At 41.5% G+C, this 20944-nt stretch overlaps 1 protein-coding gene across 3 annotated transcripts in view; it reads right to left on the reverse strand.

The window, feature by feature from the left end:
* LOC146571941 (atlastin-2) overlaps positions 1-20368 on the reverse strand; it is a 43283-nt gene extending 22915 nt beyond the window's left edge. For all 3 annotated transcript variants that reach the window (XM_085275949.1, XM_085275948.1, XM_085275950.1), the window contains exons 1-5: positions 20288-20368; positions 5263-5549; positions 4063-4197; positions 921-1025; positions 738-788 (exon numbers count right to left, since the gene is read on the reverse strand). In XM_085275949.1, the coding sequence (XP_085132075.1) occupies positions 738-788; positions 921-1025; positions 4063-4197; positions 5263-5549; positions 20288-20348 (639 nt within the window). In that variant the 5' untranslated portion in view covers positions 20349-20368. The remainder of the gene's footprint in view (positions 1-737; positions 789-920; positions 1026-4062; positions 4198-5262; positions 5550-20287) is intronic.
* Between the last annotated feature and the right edge of the window lie 576 nt (positions 20369-20944).

The following is a 20944-nucleotide window of genomic DNA, read 5'->3' on the forward strand; positions in this document are numbered from 1 at the left end:
CTCAGGTTTACTGAACCATACTTTTTTATTGGCTTGTGAAAAAGCTTATATATGTTTAAATATTAACGCAATTAAAATGACAACAACATTTGATATTATTTCACTTTCAACGTAAAACGTTTTTAATGAAAGCCTAAATAAATATGGTCTAGTACAACCCACGCTCGCATTTACATCGTTTAACACATTAGCACACAACAGAGCTGTGTGTTAAATGACACATCATTTAACACACAGCTCTGTCAAGTATTTTTTTATAATCAAATTATTTGAATTACTCAAATCATTACAACCCTAATTTGATGCATTTAATTGTTGCTGAAATAACGTAACATAAGAAATAACCTAAATAATTGGGTTCATGGGGTCTTGATGCATTCTCAATCATCTAGGAAAGTAAATCTCCAAAAAGTTTATTCTGTTCATCTGGACGTAGCGTTTTGTGGGAGAAACGTTTCGTCACTCATCCAAGTGACTTCTTCAGTCTCAGCTGACTGACCTCTCAGCCCATTGTTCCTTCAGTGGGCTGGTTTCAGTCATTATGCAAATGTACTGTTTATAAGGTTGGGGAAACCTGCAGTCAGTTGAGACTGAAGAAGTCACTTGGATGAGTGACGAAACGTTTCTCTCACAAAACGCTACGTCCAGATGAACAGAATCAACTTTTTGGAGAATTGGGTTTATGCTATAGGATTCAGTCTAGAAATAGTAAAGCTGTCTTGCAGGCTGATACTGACCTGGAGATGCTGAAGGTCATCTTCCTGAACATTCTGGGAAAGGTTGTACACCTGAAACACACATAATGTTGATGCCATAATTTCTAGATAAAAATGTATATTCTATTGTTATACTATCACAATGAATTAAAGAGTTTCTTATGTGACAACTAGAATATACTAGAAATAAAAAAGATGACTGACCTGCACAGAGCTGGTCATGGTGCTCAAGGCAAATAGTGTGGCACAGTCTTTAACGGTAGACTGGCTGTCAAACGCTCCCTGCGTGTCTATTAGTAGAACTGCAACCTGTGGAAAAATGATGTAAAAATAAAAACATCACACCACATACATACAAATAAATATATATATTTTTTAAATTTCCCTCTCCCCCGAGGGCGTTATTTATCCTTCAAGCTTGGGTCCTCTACCAGAGGCCTGTGCGCTTAAGGATGTTGTTCCTGTGATCTGTTGGAGTCACTTGCCCAGCTGGGGGGGGGGGGGGGGGGGGGGGGGGGGTAACGAGAGTACTCCGATTACCACTAGGACCACTGTTGCCTTCATCTTCGACATCTTCTTGAGTTCTTCTCTCAGCCCCCTGATATCACTTGGTATACCTACATCTAGGGCTGCTCAATTAATCGAATTTTAATCACGATTACGATCTGGGCTTTCAACGATCATTAAAAATGACTGAGCCGATTATTAGCCCCTCCCTCATGCTTTACTCTCGCGCTGCTCCATGTGGCAAATCAAGCGCACTGCTCTGCATTTCGAACACGCGTCACAACAATTAAGAGGACCCGAGGGAAGCTCGGAAAGCTAAGCAGAAGTTATTTGGAGAGGAGTGGACTGCCGTTGGTTGAAAAGAAAGGTAAAAAAAAAAAAACTTAAGTGGTGTGGAAACATTATGGCTTCGCGGAGTCAGACGTGGATCAAGTAGACACAGTGTGTAAACTTTGCTATGGTGTCGTAGCTGCACCACAGAGCAACACTGCAAAGTTCACATTTTTCATTTATTTCTTATATTGCAAACATTTGCGCTGTTATCAGTATTTGCACACTATTTTATATTATTTTTTAAAGTCATTATTCAATACATTGTTATTGTTAAACCTTTAAAGCCGGTCAGAGCAGCATGCTCGTTTTGTGTAACTATTTTTAAATCCCTGTAGAACCTGAACGCTAAGCTAGCACAATAAATTTTTTTCCATATGAAACCAGAGGAGTTGTACGTACTTCTTATGCCATCAGCTTGTCCTCGGTCACGGTTTCCTTCCACATATAGCTTTGCAAAAATTGCATAAAAAGAGCTTGCAGGAACAAAAACATAATATTCCAGAAACACGCTTTGCCGATCCGATCATGAACTTCCCACATTGAACAAGACGTCAACGCGAACTATCGCAAGTGACGTCGTTTTTGCGGAAAATGTAGTTTTTTACTTGTAGGCCTTAGAACTCGAATTGCACTGCTGGAAATAGTTTATTTTGATGCACATGCACATTCTTTGCAAATTTGCATCATAGGATTGTTTTTTTGTTTTTCCTGCAGTATATAAAAATTGCTGTATCTCCAAAAATAAAACTATGAAGACACTCAAAATAAATTTCCTGTTGTTGTAAACTATTTTTTGCAACTTTTTTGTATTTAAAGTTTTGAGGGATAAACCTCTTAAATTTCTCCAAGTAGAAATATATGTAAAAACAAAAACGATTTTCAATTTTTTTGTAGTTTATTGCACTTTTTTGCAATTAATGTAGTTACTATGGACTTAATGCATACACATTTTTAAAATATGGGCTATAACAGTTGTATTGATGTATAGCAACTTGAAATGCTCCCACAAATGGCACTACAGCATGTAAAAAAATAATATAAGCTCTGGCGGACGAAATAAATATCGTCAAATAATCGTGATCTCAATTTCAGTGAAAATAATCGTGATTATCATTTTTGCCATAATCGAGCAGCCCTACCTACATCAATCACTACAGCTGTCTTCCTCTGCTTGTCCACGACTATTATGTACGGTTGGTTAGCCATCACCAGTTTGGCTGTCTGTATCTGGCAGTCCCACATGATCTTAGGTCTCGACGACCCTAGTGGGCATGTCTCATTTTGACCTTGAGACTTCCAGGTCATTCTCAGCCCAGGTGTTCCTGTATAATATGCCTGCTGGGTTGTAGCATTACATGCATGCCCTGTCTGCTAGCATCTTGAACCCTGCTGTTATGTGCTGGATTGTCTCAGGGGCATCTTCACACATTCTGCACCTGGGGTCTTGCCTAGTGTGTTAGACCCTAGCCTCTATGGATCGTGTACTTATGGCTTGTTACTGTGCTGCCATGATTAGCGTCTCTGTGCTGTCTTTCAGTCCAGTTTTGTCCACCCACTGACAGGATGTCAGACACTTCTTCTGACAGTGGCCAAGTAGTGGCCTGCCGTTCCATCATCCTTACTTCTTCTCCTTACTCCTCTTTCGTCTTCGGTTTCTGATGCTACTAATCACTGGCAGGGCGTAAGTGTAGATTGCCGGGATCTTGATCTTCATATGAAGCTTACTCCTCAGAACTTGCTTTACACTCTGCTGGTACTTGGTGGTTGCAGCTTTCCTAGCGGCCTCTTCGTGGTTCCCATTTCCCATTTGCCTATGAGATTCCCAGGTGCCTGTAGCTGCCCTCGATGTCTGCAATGCTGCCTTCTGGTAATGCAATCCCATCAGTTTGGAATACCTTCCCTCTCTTTGTTACCATCCGCCTATGCTACACTACAGACATCAGAATGTCATTCAGGTAGATCCAAGTTGTGTGGTAGGTAGATTAGGTGGTTGACAATTGCTCCATTCCATAGTCGGTATCACTGGCAGTAACTGAGGCAAGTCAGACCTACTTTGGATGTTGTGCTGGAGTCTTTTGTGAGTCGTCACTGAGCTCTTAGAGCAATTTTGTTCAGTTCTTGTCCAGCCACTCCTGGGAAGGTTTACCAATGTTCCATTTTTCACCATTTGTCACAAGTGTGGCAGTAATCAGGCCTGGGTGTGGCTAGAGAAATTAAACTCAGCTTTACAAAGATGGCATAGGAGGAATTACTTTTACAGACAGGGCTATATAGGTCTGTATTTTCACCTGAATAATAAACGCCTTCACTTAAAAAACCCATTTCTGTTTTTACATGTGTCAACTTTGTCAAATATTTAAATTTGTTTGATGATCTGACAAATTTAAGTTAACAAAAAATAAATAAATCAGTACGGGGTGAAACATTTTTTCACGCTATACACATATACACACATACCCACACCACATTTTAAAAGGAACAGCCTAGAAGATGCTGTGACACAGACCTTGCTGTGATCTGGTTTCTCCACTACAAACACATCGCTCCACGCCTGGATGCCCGTGGTCTCCCGTTCACAACCACCCCGCCAAGTGAAGCCAGTCAGAGGTTCCTCCACACCGCCGAGCCACGAATCAGATGACTGGAAGATCACAAGAGTATAGCTAACAAACTGCATTCCAAACTCACACGCAAACATGTGGAAAGCCTTGTGTTTATGGGGGGGGGGGGGGGGGTGTCCAGTCAATTGTTACAAGCTAGTCTGTCTGTCTGTGTATAACTGTTACAAGTGTTTGTTTTGTATTGCCAGCAATGAGTTGGACTTATTTTTGATGGGACCCCGCCAAGGCTGCTCTGTCCTCCGGCTCTCTTTATAATGTTTTATGAACAGAATTTCTAGGGGTAGCCAAGCGGCAGAAAGCTTTCACCTTGGTGGCCTTATAATCTCTTCTGAGCAGGTGACCTCCAGCTCATACTGGAGAAGTTTGTAGCTGAGTGAAGTGGCAGGAATGAGTATTGGCACCTCCAAGTTACAGGTTATGGTCCTCAATAAGAAAAGGGCCACTTCGAGTGAGAGACAAGCTGATGCCCCAAGTGCAGGAGTTTAAGTATCTCGGGGTCTTCTTCACCAGCAAGGGGAAAGAGGAGCAGTCTGATGGATTGGGCTGCATCTGCAGTGATATGAACACTGCAGTATAAGCTTAACATAAAATCATAAATACTGACTGTTCCAGTTGCTCCTAGTAAACCAAATTTCCCAATCTTCATCGTCAGTGTGGATTAGACTTCAAACAGTATGTTGACAGAAACTGCTTCAAAGAGCAGCACTCATCTGCTTGACATAGCACCCAGTGATGGTTATGAACATTAACTGTTAATGGACACAGAAACTGCTACCGCAGTTAATAGTAGCCACACTCAGATAAATCAAATATGTGTACAGCATTATTCACAGCGTTACAACTTTCAACATTTTGAAACAAGCCAATTCTGAAATTAATGATTAATTCAGGAAAACCAGATTCCATAAGCTCATTATCGTGGTGTATAGTTTGCATTTGTATTTTGCCAGAGTGGGGCCATTCAGTGGTTCTTTTGACTGCTCCACCAAGACGAGAGTTGAGGTCAGTGGATATATTTGGTGATGTTTGTCAGCAGGATTATGATGAAACTAACAATTTGAATTTCACAGAACTTGACAGGTTACCTGTTTGTACATGTAACGAAGCATAAAGTCGAGCAGGAAGGATTTGCCCTTGCGAAAAGCTCCAGCCACAGAGACGACGACCACATGGAGGTCCTGGACCTTCTTCTGCAGCAGCAGTTGCTCCAGCACCTGCTCCTGCAGGAAGAATGAATGCTCCTCCTCATTTGCCACTACAATCTGCACAGGCTGGGGCCTGCCCACTTTCTCCTCCTCTTCCTCCTCCAGCAGGTCATAGTCCTCCTCTTCACACCTCATCTGGGATGCGCATGATTTAAAACTGTGGCCACCTGAGAGGGGGAAAGTAAGCTTAAAATGTGTCTGAAGGCTCAGAATGCAGAAATGATTGGTCATGACTGTTCACTGGTACAAAGCAATAACTAGCCAATTAAAGGGATTTACAGCCTGTGTTCTTATTATCAATTATCATTTGTAGCAAAAAAATATCGTTTTCAGTTGTCTCAACATTCATGAACATTGCTGTTAAATATAACATGACTTTCTAGCAATTTAATTTTGGCAACTCTACATATAACAACCACTTGTGAAACAGTTGGTTGTGAGTGCTTAGATAAATTACACTCACTTCCAGATTCTTTAAAAATCAGTGTGGAGTTTGGAGGGGTGGGTGGCAGCTACATTGATCCTGTTATTATATGGGAGACCATTTCTATTATTTTTGACTTGGATAATTCAATTCAATTCAATTTCATTTATATAGCGCCAAATCACAACAAGAGTCGCCTCAAGGCGCTTTATATTGTACAGTAGATCCTACAGTAATAGATACAGAGAAAAACCCAACAATCATATGACCCCCCTATGAGCAAGAACTTTGGCGACAGTGGGAAGGAAAAAACTTCCTTTTAACAGGAAGAAACCTCCGGCAGAACCAGGCTCAGGGAGGGGCGGCCATCTGCTGCGACCGGTTGGGGTGATAATGAAACTCATCTCTCAATGCAAAGTCGAGCCAAATGTATTTATAAAGCAAATAAATAAGAAATAGAAAGGAATATATAGATTAGGAATAGATTAAATAGATGTTAGTGGGTGCTAAACATATATAATAATGACTGAAAAAATACACAGGAGAGACAATAGGTTTTCAGACAGACTCAAATGCCACTACATCCTTACAGATTTATTTCACCAGTAGGCAAATAAAGAGTCCAGAGTGTGTACTGAGGGCACAAAGAACAGAGGTGAGCCAATTAATACCTCCTTTAACCTCCTAGGACCTGGCATCCACATATGTGGACATCACATTTTGAGTTATTTAGACTTCAATACTAAATTTTGCTCTACAAGGGTCTGATATCCACTTACGAGGACATTATACTGCTACTGTTCTATCAAGATTTTAGACGAATACCCTCATTTGTGGCTCTTATTTTTCTTAAAAACAAAAATAAGGTAAAAAAAATAAATAAATCTGGTAATTCTTTGTTTTTACATTCATCAGGCCCCAATATGCCCAAATAAAAAAAATGCATGCTGTGGAAGAGTTCAGGTCTTAGGAGGTTAATTCAGTTTTTATTTAATAGAACCATAAGCATGAAGAGTAAGAGTAATAAAGATGCACATGTTATAACTTAATATAATAAGCTCATTATAGTCTACTTAATTTTCTATTATGCTGGAAGTCAGAAACTCCCCGATCTGTGTGTTACCAGTATTAGTGAAATGGCCTGCAAAACTACAGTTAGAGTACAGTAACTGTACAGTTACATTAAGGTAGCCCTGTCATTACAGGGCTACCTTAATGGTTCACACCAACTTTACAAGCAATTGTCACAAGGTAACAGTACAAAGATTATGACGCAAATCACACAATCTTAATCAGTAATAGTAATAATAATAATGGATTGGATTTATATAGCGCTTTTCAAGGCACCCAAAGCGCTTTACAATGCCACTATTCATTCACTCTCACATTCACACACTGGTGGAGGCAAGCTACGGTTGTAGCCACAGCTGCAGTAACATCCTTTTTACAGCTAACTGTTGATCTGACACAGCTACACATTGTCATCGATAACAATGACTAGGAAAATTGCTCAACATCTAATTTTATTGATGTGTCATATTACAGAAACACTTATATGGTTTAAGAACTACAATATACTACAGAAATACATTGGAGAGTATCGCCTTGACTGCCTGCCAAGACTACACTCAGTACTAACAAAGAAAAATGTAGTGTGACCATTAAAACACAGCATAACAGGAGGGTGGAGAAGATGGAAGAAAGATGAAAGGGAGACTTTGAAAAGTGTGTGAGAATATCACAGTCGTCCTGCGACTGCAACGCACAAGTACTTAAAAGATCAGTGCCCTGGAGCTGTGACGTCAACTCTGAATAGGTACATTTGAGGAAGTTAAATTACTGTGAAATTTTTATTAAATGGGAGGTCTGGATTTTCCAATAATATGCGACTTTGATAATACAAAGTTGTCTGTAAACCTAGCCAAAATCCACAAACAAATACTTTATTAGTGGAAGATGATATTTACCCATAACTTTACATGGTTCTACTCAATGGAACAAGAGAACCATTATCAGAAATAGAAAAAACACTGGATATAGAAACAGTTTCATGATAATGGTATTTTTATTAATCACCATGACAATGGTAAATTTTTACAATTGGAAGCATTCCAAGACAAATTTTACATACAATATTCTTATTGTCATTACAAATTGTCAATGCAATTACAAATTGATCAAATACATGACTTCTCACGAGAAAGAAAGAAAGAAAGAAAGAAAGAAACAAAGAAAGAAACAAAAAAAAAAAAAAGGGGGGGGGGGGGGGTCGGTGACAACAATATAATCTCTAATAAATATTATAAATATGAGAAATGGCCAATACCTCCAAAACACAGACACTTTTCCAATTTCAATTCAGTTTTATTCATATAGTTCCAAATCAAAGAAGCAGTTGCCTTATTGTAAGGTAAAGATCCCACAACCCTATAATAATACAACAGAGAAAACCCCAAAAAGCTTGCTCATCAACCCCTTATGAGCAAGTGCTTTGACAACAGTAGGAAGGGAAAAAAAACTCCCTTTTAACAGGAAGACACCTCCAGCAGAACCAGGCTCACAGGGGGCAGCCATCTGGCCCCCTGACCAGTTAGGGTAAGGGGAAGAAGACAGGGAAAGGACAAGCTATTGAAGAGAGCCAGAGATTTATAATAAATAATAACGAAATGCAGAGGTGTATAAACAAAGTGAAAGGGGCAACTGAAGAAGAAACACTCAGTTTCTTCTACAATTTTGACTGCATTTGCTCATGGGAACCTCCCAGCAGCCTGGACCTTGCAATGTAACTAAGGAAATATTTAGGATCACCTGATCCAGCCCTAACAATATGTTTATTAAAAAAAGGAAAAAATATATATTTTGAGTCTAATCTTAAAAGTAGAAATAGTGTCTGTCTCCTGAATCCACAGAAGAGGGGCCTGAAAACTGAAGGCTCTGCCTCCCATTCTACTTTTAAATACTGAAGGAACCACAAGTAAGCAGTCTGAGAGCAAAGTGCTCTAATGGGGTGATATGGTGCTATAAGGCCATTAAGATGGGACCTGATTATTCAGGACCTTGTGTAAATTCAATTCTAGGTTCATTTTAAAATAATCTTAATAACTGTTATTCAGCTGCTGAGACTCTAAAAAATGTGGTTTAAAGTTTTTTTTTTTTTTGTTTTTTTACTGTTAATGCTATCCTTTCAGATTTTAACATAAGACTTAGGTGTTATAAAACTGAAGATTTAAACAGTTTTAGATACATTATACACTCTCAAAGCACTTTGTTTGAATAAAATGTTAGATTGAAAAACACAGCAGCAGAAGGTTTCACAGAAGTGTGATTACTTCTTCTAATTTCATAACATGATCCAGAGTCCACATAATCAACAGATTCACCCTGGAGGCAGGGCCAAGGCGGTTCTCTGGGTCCAAAGGTTAGGAGAAGCTTCATGCTTATTTTTTTATTTTTATTTTATAAATTACACCTGTCCTGTGCCAGATGTTCTGTTGACCCACTGAGAAAGACATTATTTTTGTGACATCAGGAGGACTGACGCTCATCGCAGGGATCAAACAGGACTCATAATCTTCACCAGCAGCTCCCTCAGAGGGAAGTCTTCAGACCTCCACTATCCGCTCGGCCAATAAGATGGACAAACCCAACATGTCATGAACAGTGTGTTCATCAAGAGTGAACACATAACATGATTTTTCTGTTGTTGTTTTCTGGGTGGTGCTGAGGGCGGCTCCTGTAATCAAAAGGAGAAAAGAATCATTACAAACTGTAAAATGTGAAGTGTATCTCTCAAATCTGAAATAAAGTGGTCAGAATTCAATGGTGGTCACCTGCAGGAAAACAAGAGACAAACACACATCATTAGCATTGTTTGAGCTGCTGCCCGAGTACTGGACAACATATTAACCTCCTAGGACCTGGCGTCCACATATGTGGACATCACATTTTGGGTTATTTAGACCAAAATATTTAATTTTGCTCTACAAGGGCCTGATATCCACTTACGAGGACATTATACTGCTACTGTTCTATCAACATTTTAAACGAATATCCTCATATGTGGCTCTCATTTTTCTTAGGAACAAAAATCTGGTTAAAAAAAATAAAATCTGGTAATTCTTTGTTTTTACATTCATGAGAACCCAATCAGCCCAAATATCAAAGAGAAATTAAAAATGCCTGCCGTGGAAGAGTTCGGGTCTTAGGAGGTTAATGCTTCACATCATTTCTCTCTAGCGATATAACATGTACAGAGTATTGAACATTTAACTTTGTGAACAACACCTAATTAAGAACCTAATTTTGCCCTTTTAAACAAGAACACTTGAAACAAACTCAGTTGAGGAAAAAAAAAAAAAAAAAAAAAAACTCACTCTCTCTCTCTCTCCCCCTTTCAAACCTGTGGCCGGTCTTTATCCTTCAAGCTCAGGTCATCTACCAGAGGCTTATGAGCTTGGGGGTCCTGCAGAGTATCTTTGCCGTTCCTAGGACTGCTCTCTTCTGGACAGAGATATTAGATGTTGTTCCAGGGATCTGCTGGAGCCACTCACCTAATTCCTGACAATTGCTGCATTCCGTAGTCAGTATCCGTAATGATCTCACTGAGGGGGTTCAGGCCTATGCAGAACAGCAGTGGGTAGATCCCGCACTTGATGGTGACTTGCGCTATAGATTTGAAGTTGGCCTCTAGTGTTGTTTGCCACATCACCAGTGAGTTCCTGATGAAGGCTGTTAGGGTCCTGTTGATCTTGTACAATTCTAGGAATTCCAGGATCCAAGTGTGAGCCATCAAGTCATAGACCTTCTTATAATCAATCCAGGCAGTGCACAGGTTAGTCAGCCTAGTCTAGCAGTCTTGGGCAACTGCTCTGTCAACCAGTAGCTGGTGTTTTGCTCCTCTGATACTCCTACCAATTCCTTTATGTGCCCCGCTGATGTATTGACCCATGTGCCTGCCAGAAGCCTCCACGTGGTACTGACGCAAGTTATTAGCCGGTGGTTGGATGGGACTGATCCTTTGGTTCATTTGTGTAGTTAGGCGCTCACTGACAACCTACTGGCTTCTTCAGCCAGTGGGTGTGAACCATGCTGGGGCCTGGTGGCAGTCCAACTCTTCATACTGGAGACCTTTTTCTTAAATGTCTGCCACTGTGATGGTTACTGGACCCTGTTCAGGGTTAGTGCAGTGGTCTGCTTTTAGATTTACAAGCCACTGAGCATCGCCGTTATGTGTTGCGTCCTTCTCTCGTATGCTCTTCCAGTATTACTCAGTCTCCAGCCTTGGTGGTGCTGTTCTCATATTGTTCCCCTGCCACTGAGAGCACACCTTGGATTGTTCCTTTGGGAACAGCTAGTTTATTCTCCTGCCTTCTATTTCTCAGCTGCTCGGCATGTAACATGCAGCAACATAGAGGAAGTGGCTGACTTCCAAATGACATAGCATTTGGGTGGTACCTCATTAATCTCTAGCCGTGAGAGCAGTTCCTTCTTCCAAATGTTGGAACACTGAGCTACTAGTTTCGCCATCAATCTGGATGCTGGGTATGGAAAATTCCATAGGTCCCTCATCCATTCATGCAACTATTTCCGCTGGGGTTACTTATGTAGCAGCTTCCAACAGCGCCCTATTTTTGTCTCTTGCCCACTTATTTTGTCTTGTTCCACTTGTCATCTGTGTGTCCTGGTTACTCAACACCTGACGCGGACCTTGTTAATCCAGGCGACAGATCAAAGACGTGAGGAAGGTGGTTGGCCAACTATCGGAGCTACAGAAAGGGGAAATTAAGAAGCTGCCCAAGAAGTATAGCAAGCTGCCCATAACCGAGGCCTTAGAAACTGCCAAGCAAAAACTGAGCCTTTTCCAGCCGCTTCAAGAGGGTTAGGGTTAGAGAAATAGAAGGCAGGAGAATAAACCAATGTCAGTGTCAGGGGAACAGTATGAGAACAGCAGCAAGGCTTGAGACCGAGCAATACTGGAAGAGCATATGGGAAAAGGACGCAACACATAATGGCAATGCTCAGTGGCTGGTGGATATAAGAGCAGACCACAAAACCCTGCCTGAACAGGGTTCAGTAACAATCACAGTGGCAGACATCCAAGAAAGGGTCTCCAATGTAAAGAGTTAGACAGCACCAGGCCCTAACATGATTCACTCTTACTGGCTGAAGAAACTGACTGCACTCTATGAGAATCTAACAGTGCAAATGAAGCAGCTGCTAGTCAAGACACTTACAATGGTTAACTGAAGGCCGGACAGTCCTGTTCCCCAAGGATCCTTAGAAGGGTCCAGTTCCATCAAACTACGGGCCAATACCCTACCTCAGTACCCCATGGAAGCTCCTGTCAGGTATAGGGCTGGGCCATATTATACAGTTCACGGTAATACTGGTATAATGTTGGGCAACGGTAAGAAAATGAAATATTGCGATGGGTATATGGGTAAAACGCGCATGAGCAGTGCCTTTGTTTTCATACGCACAAGGCGATTATGCCTTGGTTATGCTGAGGATATGTCGGCCAATTTCCACTAGAAATGCCTTTTGGTTAAACTGTCAGCAAGGAATTTGCATTTGCACTGTTAAATTTTTAATAAAAAACAGCTGCTTGTTTAAGTAAAAATACATTGATGTTTGTTTGGTTTTTTTTGCACTAATAAAGTTGTGGAGTTGTAAAATATTTTGTCTAGTGTCAATTATATCATCAGTTATATCGTTATCACAAATTTTCAAATGTATATCGTGATAAATATTTTTGGTCATATCGCCCTGCTCTAGTCAGGTATCATAGTAGCTAAAATGAATAGGCATATGGCTCAACACATGAGAGGGGGCACATAAAGGAATTGGCAAAGCTACTGGCAGACAGAACAGTTGTGCTAGACTCCAAGACCAGGTTCACCAACCTGTGCACTGCCTGGATTTATTATAAGAAGGCCTATGACTCGATGCACCACAAATGGATCCTGGCATGCCTAGAACTGTACAAGATCAACGGGTCCCTAACAGCCTTCATCAGGAACCCAATGCAGATGTGGTAAACAATGCTAGAGGCCAACTTCAAGCCCATAGCCCAAGTCACCATCAAGTGCGGGATCTACCAAGGAGATGTTCCAGTTCTGCATAGGCCTGAACCCCCTCAGTGAGATCATTATGGATACTGACTACAGAATGCAGCAATTGTCAGGAATTAGGCGAGTGGCTCCAGCAGATCCCAGGAACAGCATCCAATATCTCTGTCCAGAAGAGCGAAGTCCTAGAAACGGCAAAGATACTCCGCAGGACCCTCAAGCTCCCAGGCCTCTGGTAGACTATGGAATGCAGCAATAGCAATGCAGACATAGAAGCCACTGTCATCAAGACATGGAAGCTCCTTACCATGCATGTAGGGTTTCACCCCAAATCTAGCACCCTGAGACTGTACGCCTAAATAGAAGGAAGGTATGCCTAAGAAGGAAGGAGGCCGGGGACTAGTGAGTGTCAGTACCACAGTCCAGGACGAGACAACGAATATCCACAACTACACCAGAAAGATGGCCACCACCAATGTGCTCAGTGAATACCTCAGGCAACAGAAACCTAAGAAATGGGAGCAAGAGGAGGAACTATCATGGAGTCTCTAACACAACAAGCAAGCCCCCATGTACAAGGCTGTGTATAGATACCCCTGCTTTCCTATTATAATCCTGTTTCTTTTAGTTTGTGAACATCAGCTGTGTAAGACACAAACGGAAATCAGAAACTGGGACTGATTTTACAGGCTGTATTGTGAGAACATTTTCGATCTTCAGTAATTCTTCTTCTGTTAAAACTGAATGAAATCCATCAATGAGGGTTTAAAGTGCATTTTCTTTTATTAATTTGGTGTTACTGTCATTACAGATGTAAGGGAGACACAAAAATGCTGCCATTTGCATATATTTTATAATCAGCTCTCCAAAAGAACTGAAGGAGAGTCTAACTTGTTTCTCTTACAGAATAATACTCATAAAAAGTACAGTAACTGTCATGTTAGTTAGTGACTGAGCAGCTAGAGTGGCATTTTTCCATTGCTCTTATAAACAGTTTTAGTGCCTGATCTTCAGCTGCAGGTCTGAACATCTTTCCATTGAGTACAGCAGCAGAGCTCTGACTGTACAGCACTGACTTTAATGTACATTCAAGCTCAGAGTGACTTGTTTAGTCAAGGTATATTCATTCACATGCACGGATTAGCTACCAAACACGGCTTTCCCCAACAGATGACTGCTCAACTAAGCTAGCTATCTCAGGATGTTAATTTCTGATTATCTTACAAACTCACATTCAACTTACCGAAAAAGTGCAGTTAGGCCTCTGGTCCTTCTGTCGGTTAATCCAGTTTACTGCAGAACACCTCATGCTGTCAGTTTGAAACAGTCGTGGTTTTGGAAAGTAAATCCTGGCCCTCCTCTCCGCGTCCTGGCTCTATCAGCCATTCCAGATTAGATATAGGCAAGTTTCTCTGTAACAACAGTTGCCAGTCAAAGCTGTCATGATGACGTTGACCCCAATAACAGCATTAAGTTATTAACTAGAATCCAACCTGTGAGAAAGGAGACCCCTTGAACAATGAGAATTGCTAATAATGGCATAAAGCATATTTGTGAAAAATCTGATAACATGGAGGAGCCGGGGTTTATGACCTATACTGGAGCCAGACACCAGGGGACAAGCTGTTAGGTCGTCCATGTTTTCTACAGTTATTGGTTGAAAACACTGACTTCAAATTCATATGTTTCATGGGTCATTATTTTAATTGGCTGGAGAAGAGACAGCAGGGTGACATTTATAGCTGGGCAACTTGAACAGGTAAAGCAAATATGCACTGTAGCCTGGAACAAGAGGTATGCCTACAGGAAGCAAAGATTAAAGGAGTGAATAAATAATCGTTGACTAATAAAAATTAACTGACAGATTAGCCACAAACTGACTACCAAAATAATCTTTACGTGAATATTAGAGAATATAGAATATTAGAGTATTTAGAGAATAAAATAATTAATTGCCTTTTATTTATGGGAAAATGCTGACAGTTCTAAACAAATGCAATACCATTATTGCCATTTTCAAATAAATGCATTAAACTAAGCACTCTTTACAGTGTGAATATGTTCTATATAGCATGGCTGTAGTCTTGAAGGTTGAGTCTCCTTGCAGGAATCAATAAACTGGCAGTCGAAGTGAAAGTCTGCTGGATGGGGGAAAAAAACCCAGTCTAATTCTAGAAGCCTCAGCTTTCCTCTTGATTATAGTCCTCTAAGAGGAATTATTGCCATTACGGAACTGCAGGCCTGACCTGAAGTGTATAGTAAATAAAACCACTATTTACAAAAGTCAGTTTTAACCTTTGGATGAGTAAAGCTCCTTGTATGGCAGCAGTGATGCTTCACTGACCTACAGAGCCACTTAGATTGAATAGAGACATGTAACCAGGACAGATTTAACTCTTTGGGTGACCTGGTCCCCATTCAATTTGTCATAGAAGCAGTGATGTTGCTTATGCTATGATGTTGCTTATGCTATATGAAAAAGACAGTCCGTGCTTTAACGTTCTACTTACGAGGGCCAGCAAATCAGAATAAAGTTAACTGAAAGGGAGGAAGACATCTAGAAACTCTTTGTTTCAGATATTTGATAAACTCAGAGGGGTCACTGAGGTACACCATTAGACAAATGAAGATCATCTGAACTGTGAATAATGCAAAGCTATTAATGTATCCAAGCATAAACATACTGTACTCTTCTGGATGAAGATTTCAAAGAGATCCATCTATTAATATCTATCATCTATCTCCCTCATACTGTATTTATAATCTAAAACTTCAGTTATGTTTTACTAATTTTAGATTTATAGATAGATAGTAAAGTGGAGTAAGAAAGTAAAGTAAGATTACAAAGAAAAGGAAATTGAGTAAATGCATTTTGTTAAAAGTCAAAGTTTATGTAAAATGACTAAAAACATATTTACATTGTTTAAAAAAAAAAAAAAAGGTTCTTTCAGTTATTGTGAACTGCTTGTGAAAAATGTAATTTCCTGCATATGATGGGTGAAGGTAGCACAAAGTGGGAGAGAAGAGGAAAAGTAAAAAGAGCGCAAAGAGACAGTGTGCGATGACACAGAGCAGGTGGAGAAGTTAGCTTGTTTTCAAGTATTTTCAGTGAGTGAGTTCAGACTTTTCGTCACGAGAAGTCACAGTTTGTGTCTGTACCCATGTTGGCAAGACACGGTAAAGTTTCAGCGTGAAGCTGCTGGACAGGACAGTGTATTTTGTTTTCTGCTGCTGGTGTAATTATTAAGATGGAGCAAGGCTAACACAGCCATTTGCTAAAAAGGACTACTGTAGACTGCCAACTTTGCCACCAGACTGCTCATGGTTTTTGGGAAATGCAGTAAATCTATTAATCTAGGCCTGATTTGTAAAAGGTGGATGGGCTCTGCCTCGAAAAGGTGGATGGATGGGTTCAGTCATTCGGGAGGGGTTCAGAGTAGAGCTGCTACTCCTCCACATCAAAAGCAGATAGGTAAGGCTGTCATGTCATAGGTAGGACAGGGCATTAAATTTAAATCTAAAATAAATAACGCTATGGAACCCTGAAAATAAACAGTCTACATGCCACGCCCCCTTTAGATTCACCCTTTCAGCAAGTTGCCCAATTTAAACATTTCTCCAGTGTCTGTCCTTTGCTATTAAAACACATTAGAAACTATATTCAGTGGAGGAGCTGTGGAGGAGCTTCGCACGTGTTTGGAGACCACAGACTGGGACACAATGAAGGCTGCTTCTAACAGCTTGGACGAGTTTACGGACACTGTCAGCTCCTATATCCACTTCTGTGAGGACAGCATTGTGCCATCACGCACCAGGGTGAGTTATAACAATGACAAACCCTGGTTTACTCCTAAACTCAAAAAGCTGTGGCTGGAAAAGAGTAAGGCGTTCAGAAGCGGAGACAGGGACTACTACAGAGAGGCCAAGTACAGGTTCACTAAAGAAGTGGACATTGCCAAACATCAGCACTCTGAGAAGATGCAGCAGCAGATCTCAGAGAATGACTCGGCCTCTGTGTGGAAAGGTTTTAGGAATATTACAAACTACAAGCCTAAAACCCCCCACTCCACTGATGACTTGCTCTTAGCCAACACCCTTAACAACTTCTACTGCCGTTTTGACGAGCCATCAGGCAGCCTTCACACCTCCAACGACCCCAACAATAGAGGCACTTTGGACACTCATTCCCCCACCTCCCCCCCCTCCATAGAGCCATCACCACCTTCAAACTGTTCACCTGCAACACCCGCCCCCTCACCCCACACAAAAGAGGATTTCACACCACCTCCTCCGACCACAACTCTTCATATTCATGAAGCAGATGTGAGGAAGCAGTTTAGGAGTCTGAATGCTCGGGAAAGCTCCCGGCCCAGACGGTGTGTCTCCTGCCACCCTCAGACACTGTGCAAACGAGCTGGCCCCAGTGTTTTCTGGCATCTTCAACTCCTCACTGCAGGCATGTCATGTGCCTGCCTGCTTCAAGTCCTCTACCATAATCCCTGTCCCCAAGAAACCTAGGATCACTGGACTAAATGACTACAGACCCGTGGCTCTGACATCTGTGGTCATGAAGTCATTTGAGCGCCTAGTTCTCTCCCATCTCAAGACCCTCACGGCCCCCCTCCTGGACCCCCTGCAGTTTGCATATAGAGCCAACAGGTCTGTAGACGACGCCATCAACATGGCCCTACACTTCATCCTGCAGCATCTGGACTCCCCAGGAACCTACGCCAGGATCCTGTTTGTGGACTTCAGCTCTGCCTTCAACACCATCCTTCCAGACCATCTCCGAGACAAGCTTTCCCAGATGAATGTGCCTGATCCCATCTGCCGGTGGATCACTGACTTCCTGACGGACAGGAAGCAGCACGTGAGGCTGGGAAAGAATGTCTCGGACTCCCGGACCATCAGCACCGGCTCCCCTCAGGGCTGTGTTCTTTCTCCTCTGCTCTTCTCCCTGTACACCAACTGCTGCACCTCCACCCACCAGTCTGTCAAGCTAATCAAGTTCGCAGATGACACCACCGTCATTGGGCTCATCTCGGACGGGGACGAGTCTGCCTACAGGAGAGAGGTTGAACGTCTGGTGTCTTGGTGCAGCCACAACAACCTGGTGCTGAATGCCCAGAAGACAGTGGAGATTATTGTGGACTTCAGGAAGCACACAGCCCCACTCCCCCCCATCATCCTGACTGACACCCCCATCACCTCTGTGGACTCATTCCGCTTCCTGGGTACCACCATCACCCAGGACCTGAAGTGGGAGCCCACCATCACCTCCGTCATCAAGAAAGCCCAGCAGAGGATGTACTTCCTGAGGCAGCTGAAGAAATTCAACCTGCCAACACGGACGATGATGCAATTCTACACTGCAATCATCGAGTCCATCCTCACCTCCTCCATCACCGTGTGGTACGCTGGAGCCACTATCAGGGACAAACAGAGACTGCAGCGTGTTGTGCGCTCTGCTGAGAAGGTGATTGGCTGCAGACTCCCATCTCTGAAGGACCTGTACACCTCCAGGACACTGCGGCGTGCAGCCCGGATCTCAGCTGACCCTTCTCACCCTGGACACAGTCTGTTTGACCTGCTCCCCTCAGGCAGGAGGCTCCGGTCCATTCGCACCAGAACCTCTCGCCACAAGAACAGTTTCTTCCCCTCTGCTGTTGGACACATGAACAATAACCACATGATTGTCCCCGCCACTAACATATGACCCTACGCTGTGTAACTGCATCATTTCATGTTTGGCACTGATCACCACCTGCACTCATGTATATATCTTTCTACGTAGCACTCATAATTCTTATTCTCATGTATATATCTCATGCACATATCTTTCTTTCTACATAGCACTTTAATTCTTATTGTCTGCACTGAAGCACCGCAGCAATTTCCTAATGTTGTAAACCTCAACATCTGGCAATAAACCCATTCTGATTCTGATTCTGATTCTGAGTCAAAATTCTGCTAATCTGTCTTAAAGTGCTTCTATGAAGAAGCCCAGGGCTTATCAGAGAATTGCAAAACCAATAACCACGCCCTAAGAATTCCCATTAGGATCAGGCTAATAAGTACAGGTCTATAAGCATCAGTGCTGTTGCAATATTCAGTCTGAACTTGAATCTGTCAAGATAATAAACATACCAGCACAAATACATACAAATCCCATGACATCTTTAACAGCAAACATTTCCAGCTTCTTCTTCAATGACATAAGAAACTCTGTGCTTAAAAACAGGGTAAAGAACAGTGAAGGCTTTTTGATATTACAGTCCACCAACACTCCCCAAACAGACTAAGGAGTTAGTAAACTTTAAAAATCCAAGATTTCCTAAACAGCCAGCTCAGGGAAACCAACACAGCTGTCCTGGTATCCTTGAGAACCTTGTAAGCAGATTATTATGAACTACTCTAACCTGATACTGGGTGTCTTTCACGAAAACCACGATAGCATTGCTTATGCGTTTTATTTTTTCCAGTGACAGGTAACAACTACTGGCAAGTAATTCTTTGAAGCTCCACAGCTAAATAGTAGAGCATTCCAGTATTAAGGTAAACTTACCTCACTGCTTATTCCTTCTGACCTCTGTCCATTAAATCGTTGACTTACATTTGAGATCAAGGGTGCACAATCAGAGCTCTTGCAAAAATAATACAAGTTTCGTCGATACTAGAGAATTAAAAAGCTGAATTTTTCAATTCAGATCTTCATTTACAAATGTTAATTTCATGAATTTCTTAATAAGAGAGGAAAGCCATTCAACTGGCAATTTTAACTTTAGTTGGAATTCGAAGTTAATTTGTAATGTGTGTACCCTAAGGCCTAAGGCATAAAGCTATATTACATTTGTAACGGTGTCCGCTGTTATAGCGCCTCGTTATCCAGTGCGTCGTACATTAGCCTAGCTAAAATTACACAGCAAGTTAAGTTAGCTAATTGCTAGATAATAGACGAATACAGGCTTCTATTTACTGTACATTGACAGATCGGTTCAGCGGCTGTTATAATGACATGTTCTACAAGAAGGAACATCAGCTCAAGGGGTAAGCAGTAGCAGGAAAAACAAACAGATTCAGCTGCAGGTGAGGACAGCTGAGTGGCTTCACACCGGCTTTATTGTAACAACACACTGCACAGCGAGAATGAGTCGTCCCCGGCTCAAAGAACGCACGCTCAGTGTCATAATCAAAACAATCTTTTCAGTGATATTTTATCGGTCGAACACAGCGGGAAGCTCAAATTCGCAAAATTATGCGAAACAACGGCTGAGGCGAATATTTGGCGAAGCGGAGCGCTGCATTGTCATTTCATAACCGTTGTTATCTATCAAACGCGCACAAACACACTGCGGTTAAAACCACACAAAAACTCTTCTTACTAGAATCTTTCAAGTCTCAGAGCATTAATTACCTTCTTTAAATATGCTGCTTTTATGACTCCGCTGTTTCAACCTGCTCTTCTCAGCCGCCATCTTTCTTAACCCGCAAATATCGGCAGACCGCTCTGACGTCACCGAACTCAGAGCGGCAGTAATGTCCGTGGGGTCCTAAAATACACAACCGGCCTGTTCCTCGTGTAAGTTGGCTTCTGTTCTGCAGCCCTCACTTTCCATGGTTTTATGGCAATATTACTAGGTAAATACCAGAGGTAGGAATTAGACACCTTTGAGAAGGGAAGTGGACTCAACAGTACCTCAAAATTCGGTTTCTTTAAATGGTCAAAAAAGTGGATCCAAAAGCAGAGGTGGGTCGAGTATCCAAAAATTGTACTCAAGTAAGAGTAGCATTACTTTAAAATATTACTCAAGTAAAAGTGAAAAGTAGTCTTCAAAAAAGTTACTCGAGTAAGAGTAAACAAGTACTTCGTGAAAAGACTACTCAAGTAGCGAGTAACCGTTTGAAATGTCTGATTTATTTTATAAATAAATGCTATCAGACAAACCAAAAAAAATAAATATACAAATTTTAGTATTTTCAAACGGAATATATGTAAAAACATGAACAAAATAAGGCACAACAATTCTAATTTCAAGATTTCAGATTTTCAACAAGCTTTTTTCACCAATAC

The sequence above is a fragment of the Mchenga conophoros genome, linkage group LG6 (assembly GCF_057382185.1).
Source record: "Mchenga conophoros isolate Kocher_MC1m ecotype Shallow Benthic linkage group LG6, M_conophoros_male_GT1.1, whole genome shotgun sequence".
Classification (NCBI taxonomy): Eukaryota; Metazoa; Chordata; class Actinopteri; order Cichliformes; family Cichlidae; genus Mchenga; species Mchenga conophoros.